General features: G+C 36.7%; 1 protein-coding gene across 1 annotated transcript; it reads left to right on the forward strand.

Moving 5' to 3' along the window:
• The first annotated feature begins 580 nt into the window (after positions 1 to 580).
• LOC125875758 (EIN3-binding F-box protein 1-like) lies at positions 581 to 4,145 on the forward strand. Its single transcript, XM_049556788.1, has 2 exons — positions 581 to 845; positions 1,501 to 4,145. Exons 1-2 carry the CDS (start codon positions 821 to 823, stop codon positions 3,402 to 3,404), a joined length of 1,929 nt encoding a protein of 642 aa, XP_049412745.1. The 5' UTR covers positions 581 to 820; the 3' UTR covers positions 3,405 to 4,145.
• Positions 4,146 to 5,885: the final 1,740 nt, after the last annotated feature.

Raw genomic sequence — 5,885 nt, forward strand, 5'->3', positions numbered from 1 at the left:
ATTCCATTTTTTCCCTAATCAAATCTAGGGTACATCCTAACATTTCATTTCTCGAACTCTATAAATAACAACAATTTCCATCTTCGGAGTACGAAAACTAGGTTTTCTTAGCGCCGTTTTCCCTTTTCATTACTTCTTTCATTTCGAATACATCCTTTCTATCTCTGCTATACAAAATTAAGATCTATCTACACTTTATCATTTTTAGACCGCACTATCCCACATTCTCGTAAAAGATCTACATACATTCTACCTTACATACACTCTACCTTTTTCATACCACACGACCCCACGTTGTAGTCAAGTATGAAAAGTAAAGGAAACCAAGGTGGAGAAAAAAGAAAAAATGAACCGGACAACAGTACGCGGTTTAACCGGTATGATGTAAGCAGCAGAAAAAAACCGGTTTTTGGGAATGATTCAATGAATTGTGCAAAAATTGGAGAAAAAGGTAATGATTTATGATTTTCTATGGATTGACACCTTAACAAACACATTTTTTATCAATAAAATAATATTTTTCACTAATTGATTTTTTTAATTATTTTTTTGTGTGTATGTGTGTATATATATATTCAGTGCACCATAACAATTGGCAAAGTAACCAAAGAACAATACTAGTTCTTTTTTTTCTTCTCTACTTTCAACTTTCCTTCTTTTTTTTCCCTACTTAGATAGGGTTTTTGTTGAAATCTTGAACTTTTTCATGTGTAATGCAAATCTTGGTTGAAGATAAAATTTGGGGTTTGTTGGTCTTGGTGCAAAGTTTGTTTTTTTTAAATTTCCTTTGGGGGGTTTGTGTTGAAGTGAAGCAACAACCATGTCTACTCTTGTTAATTACAGTGGTGAGTTTTCTTGGTTTGTTTTCATGTATTGGATTATGGGTTTTTGAGTTTTAAGGAATTTGGCATTTGGGTGATTTAGTTTTCATAGAATAGATTCATTTTTAGTGCTCCATGAATCTATTAAGGGTTGTTGATTGTTGATATGAATATGAAGGGTGTAGGAGTAACTAGAAGAAAAAAATTGTTGCTTGGGAATTTTAGTAGCTCCATTTAGTTGGTTGGTTGGTTGGTTATCTTAACTTTCACCTTGTAAATCCTTGCCCCATTTCCCCCAATTTGAAAAAAGATTAAAAAGTTGTTGCTTTGGCTTTGAAGATGTTAATCTTGCTCCTATTTAAACTTTTTTTATGCTTTAGTAAGTTTTTGTCTGTGTATTGTTTAGATTGATGTTAAAGATTGACACTTTTTGATAAAAGGTGTGAATAAGAAACATTTTTCTGGTCTTTGTAGCTAAGAATTTGTTTGTTGTTCAACTTTTGATCTGATTTGGTAGATCTTAGTTCTAAGTTTTTTATGTAATGAGTTCTCTGACTTGAAATGAAGTTAAAGATAAGATTTTTGTAAGAAATGGGCATGAAATTATAATCTTGGGATTTTTAGTATGTTGATTTGGTGGAAAAGATAGTTGATGAAGTTCTTGATGTTTGATCTTCAGGTGATAATGAGTTCTATAGTGGAGGATCGCTTTGTTCAGCTGATTTGGGTCTTATGTTGGCTCTTGGTCATGCTGATATTTACTGTCCTGTTAGTAAGAGGGCACGCATTAGTGGCCCGTTTGTCGTTGAAGAGAGGACTAAGAATCCATCCATTGAAGTACTTCCCAATGAATGCCTATTTGAGATCTTCAGAAGACTGGAAGGAGGCCGTGAAAGGAGTGCAGCAGCTTGCGTTTCTAAGCGTTGGCTTATGCTCTTGAGTAATATGAGGAGCTCTGATATTCGCCATACTAATCTTTCAGCTGCTAATGGGGCTTCAGATGATACGAAAATGGCATCAGCTGATGAAGATCTTGAAGTGGAGTGTGACGGATATCTTACTAGGTGTTTAGAAGGGAAGAAAGCTACAGACATTAGGCTCTCAGCTATGGCAGTTGGAACTTCTAGCCGTGGGGGTCTTGGAAAGCTCTCAGTTCGGGGGAGCAACCCCGTTCGGGGTATTACTAATGTTGGTCTATCAGCAATCGCCCACGGTTGTCCGTCTCTTAGGGTTCTTTCATTGTGGGATGTTCAGGATGTCGGAGATGAAGGTCTTATGGAGATTGCAAGAGGATGTCATTCATTAGAAAAGCTAGACTTAACTAAATGTCCCTCAATTTCCAACAAAGGTCTGGTTGCAATAGCAGAGAATTGCCCAAGTTTGACTTCTTTGACGATCGAATCTTGTAAAAATATTGGAAATGAGGGCCTGCAAGCTATTGGAAGATGTTGTACCAAATTAGAGTCTCTTACTATTAAAGACTGCCCTCTTGTAGGTGATCAGGCAGTTGTTAGCCTTCTGTCGTCAGGCAATACAAGGTTGAAGAAAGTGAAACTTCATTCTCTAAACATTACGGATTTCTCCCTCGCTGTCATTGGTCACTATGGCAAGGCGATTATCGATCTTAATCTGTGTAAACTTGGTCACATAAGTCCGAGGGGGTTTTGGGTTATGGGTGCTGCTCAGGGTTTGCAATCTCTGGCCTCTTTGACTGTCACTTCGTGCATTGGACTGACGAATCCGAGCCTTGAAGCAGTGGGAAAGGGCTGCACAAATATTAAAAGCATGTGCCTTCGCGAGTGTAAATGTGTTACTGATAGTGGACTTGTTGCGTTTGCTCAAGCTGCTGGATCTCTCGAGCATCTCTTGTTGGAAGAGTGCGACAAGATCACCCAAACAGGCATCCTAAATGCTGTTTCAATCTGCAGCAAGTTGAAGTCGCTTTCCCTGGTGAAGTGCTCGGGAGTCAGGGATTTGCCTCCACAAGCTTCCTTGTTGTCTCCCTGTGATTCTCTCCGATCGTTGTCCATCCGAAGCTGTGCAGGATTCGGTAGCAGAAGCTTAGCTATGGTGGGGAAGCTATGTCCCCAGCTTCATCATTTGGATCTCAGTGGGCTTACTAGAATAACAGATGCTGGGCTTCTCCCACTTTTGGAGAGCTCCAAGGCAGGACTCGTCAAGGTTAATCTTACTCACTGCCTGAACGTGACCGATGAAGTGGTGCTCTCATTAGCTAGGCTACACGGTGAGACTTTGGAATTGCTGAATCTTGATGGATGCAGGAGGGTTACCGATGCAAGCTTGGTGGCAATTGCTGATAATTGTCTATTACTTAACGATCTTGATGTTTCAAAGTGTTCAATAACTGATTCGGGTGTAGCTGCTTTATCCCAAGGAGTGCAATTGAATTTGCAGGTTCTTTCACTCTCAGGTTGCTCCATGGTAACAAACAAGAGCTTTTCATCTCTTAGAACATTGGGTGAGAGCTTAATTGGTTTAAATCTCCAGCACTGCAATGCCATCGGTAGCAGCAGAGTCGAGGCTCTTGTTGAGGACTTGTGGAGGTGTGATATCCTCTCCTAAAAGCCAACTGGAGCACAAGGCTATGCATCATCCAAAGGTGTTCGAACTACGAGTCGTAGCTATTTGGTTCATTAATCTTGGTGGGATAGGAGTAAACATGATTGTGGTTTTTGGCGAACTAATGGCCTTGTGATGCTCCAGTGGCTTGGTTGTTTTCCAGGAGGCTATGACAAACAACTTTTTCCATCCATTTTTTGCAGGCTTCATCTACTTAAAAGCTTGTTCCACATCGTTCAAACTCCGGTGTCACACACGGAGGCTGCCTCTTACACAACCATGGTATCCTGAGAATACAGTTACCTAAGTCCTGGTGCTAAAGTTTTCACTAGTGTTGCTCCTTGTCCCCCCGTCCTTTGGGGATGAACTAATAATGCTTCTCTTAAACTTATATAGATATCATGCATTTGCCTTGATAGTACTACACTGCAGAATCAGACAGTTTTTTCTTAGTTCTAGTATGTTAGTTTTCGTATTAAGAAGTCGTCCTCGTTGTTACTATAAGTGTTTTACTTTTCATGTTAAGTCGTCTGTAGTTGAATCGAACGATTTCTGTAGCATGGTGTCTGTTAATCTGGGGCTTGGTCATGGCAACTAGTCCATCTAGGTTGTTTTTCTAGTGTCCAAGTTCTAGTTTTTGATAGGATTGTAAAAGGTCCTTGGTTGTACAGGTTCCTTGTCTTTCAGATTTGTACTTTGCAACTACTTTGTTATGTGTAATAAACTCTGTTTAGTTTGTCTAAATTGTGCTTAATGTTTTTCTTTCTTATAGTAACTCTCTCAAAGTTTTGATTATTGATCCTACTTGTGTGCTAGTGTTCTCGAAAATCGATTAATTCATCGATTACTTCTACCTTGTTGGTTGATCAGTTTCACTTTCATCAATCAACTACGTTTCAATTCTAAAAGCTTGCTTCAAGAATGCCAACAATGGAATTCACTCATATTAGGGGTGTGCAAACACCGATTTAACCAATAAACCGAACCAAAAAAACACTATTGGTTTATTGATATTGGGTTATTGGGCTAACGGTTATTAAACGGTTTTGCAATTTTTTTTATTGGGTTATGATTTGGTTTCCGGTTTTATGACTTTTGTTAATGGTTAAATTGATAACCCAATAAGACTATACTAAATTTACTAGTCTTATTGTTAATGGTTAAACGATTGTTACTTTCACACTTTTTGTTAATGGCTAAACGATTGTTACTTTCACACTTTTTCCTTTGAATGTGTCTAGTGTCTAAACTTGCAAGAAAAATAATTGTTACTTTTATGATTATTACTTTCATGCCAAATGCTGGAAAAATCATATGGTTTATATGAAAAATTTCTTATCGTGTATATAATGTATATGAGTATTTTCTTATTGGTTAAACCGAAAACCGAACCGTTAAGTACCATAAACCGATTAACCAAAAACCGATAAGAAATATGTTATTGGTTTGGTTATCGGTTTGACGTATTTACAAACCGAAAACCAATAAACCGAACCAATAACACATAAATCTGAACTGAACCGACCGATGCGCACCCCTAACTCATATATATGAGATGACTACATCATTACATCTTTTTTTGAATCGAGAGTATCAAAATAGTTCTCTACCCTTATGACTTCCGTGAGTGTGTTATTGTTGTTGGAATATTTGTAGGTCCATCATGTTCTAACTATCTTTCTTTGTATACATTCTTTGTGTACATTGCACCTTGCTTCACTTTTTTTGGAAGTAAAAAATATACAATAGGATACACATTAGATGTCTTTTCAGACAAATATTTCAAATTCAAAGTACTGTGGTTTGAATATTGTTGGGTGAAGGTTTTAATTTCTTACATGAGAGGTAAATTCGTGGAAGTGTTAGTAGCTTTCTTTCTAATTAAAAAAAAATCAACAATTCTCCTAAATTTTTCATTCTTCAAATGTTACTTGAATTAATTATTTCTTTCAAACGTCGCGTAATAAATACGAGCTGATTAGATACGTGAGGCAAAAAAGTTTGGTAGTACACTATAAATATAGTGGTAGGCTTGGACATTTTTGAAATGAAGATGTGTGTCCAAATTTGAAGTGCATTATTTATGGTAACAAGTTGTTTAACAATACTTCTTTTTCTTATACATCACCTTTGACATCTCAATGTATATAAAATGCAAAATTCAATGTACTAGATTTATAGGTCCACTATGGACCAATATTTAAGCAATTTGTTGTAATTTTTTTTCTTTGTGTACTTTGCACCTTGCTTCACCTATTTTGGAAGTAAATTTTTTTAAAATATGGGTGATTGGGTGAAAGGGATTGAAAGCTTGCTTCAATAATGCCAAAAAAAAAAGGATTTTATCATATATGAGATAATTATACGGTTATATTTCTTTTGAATAAAGAGTTTATCGAAATAATATTTTTATTTTCATAAAGTAAGACTTCTGCTATATTTTTTTTTTCAAATTTTATTTGTGAGATTAGTGAGTGTGTTATT

Source organism: Solanum stenotomum, chromosome 9 (assembly GCF_019186545.1).
Source record: "Solanum stenotomum isolate F172 chromosome 9, ASM1918654v1, whole genome shotgun sequence".
NCBI lineage: Eukaryota > Viridiplantae > Streptophyta > Magnoliopsida > Solanales > Solanaceae > Solanum > Solanum stenotomum.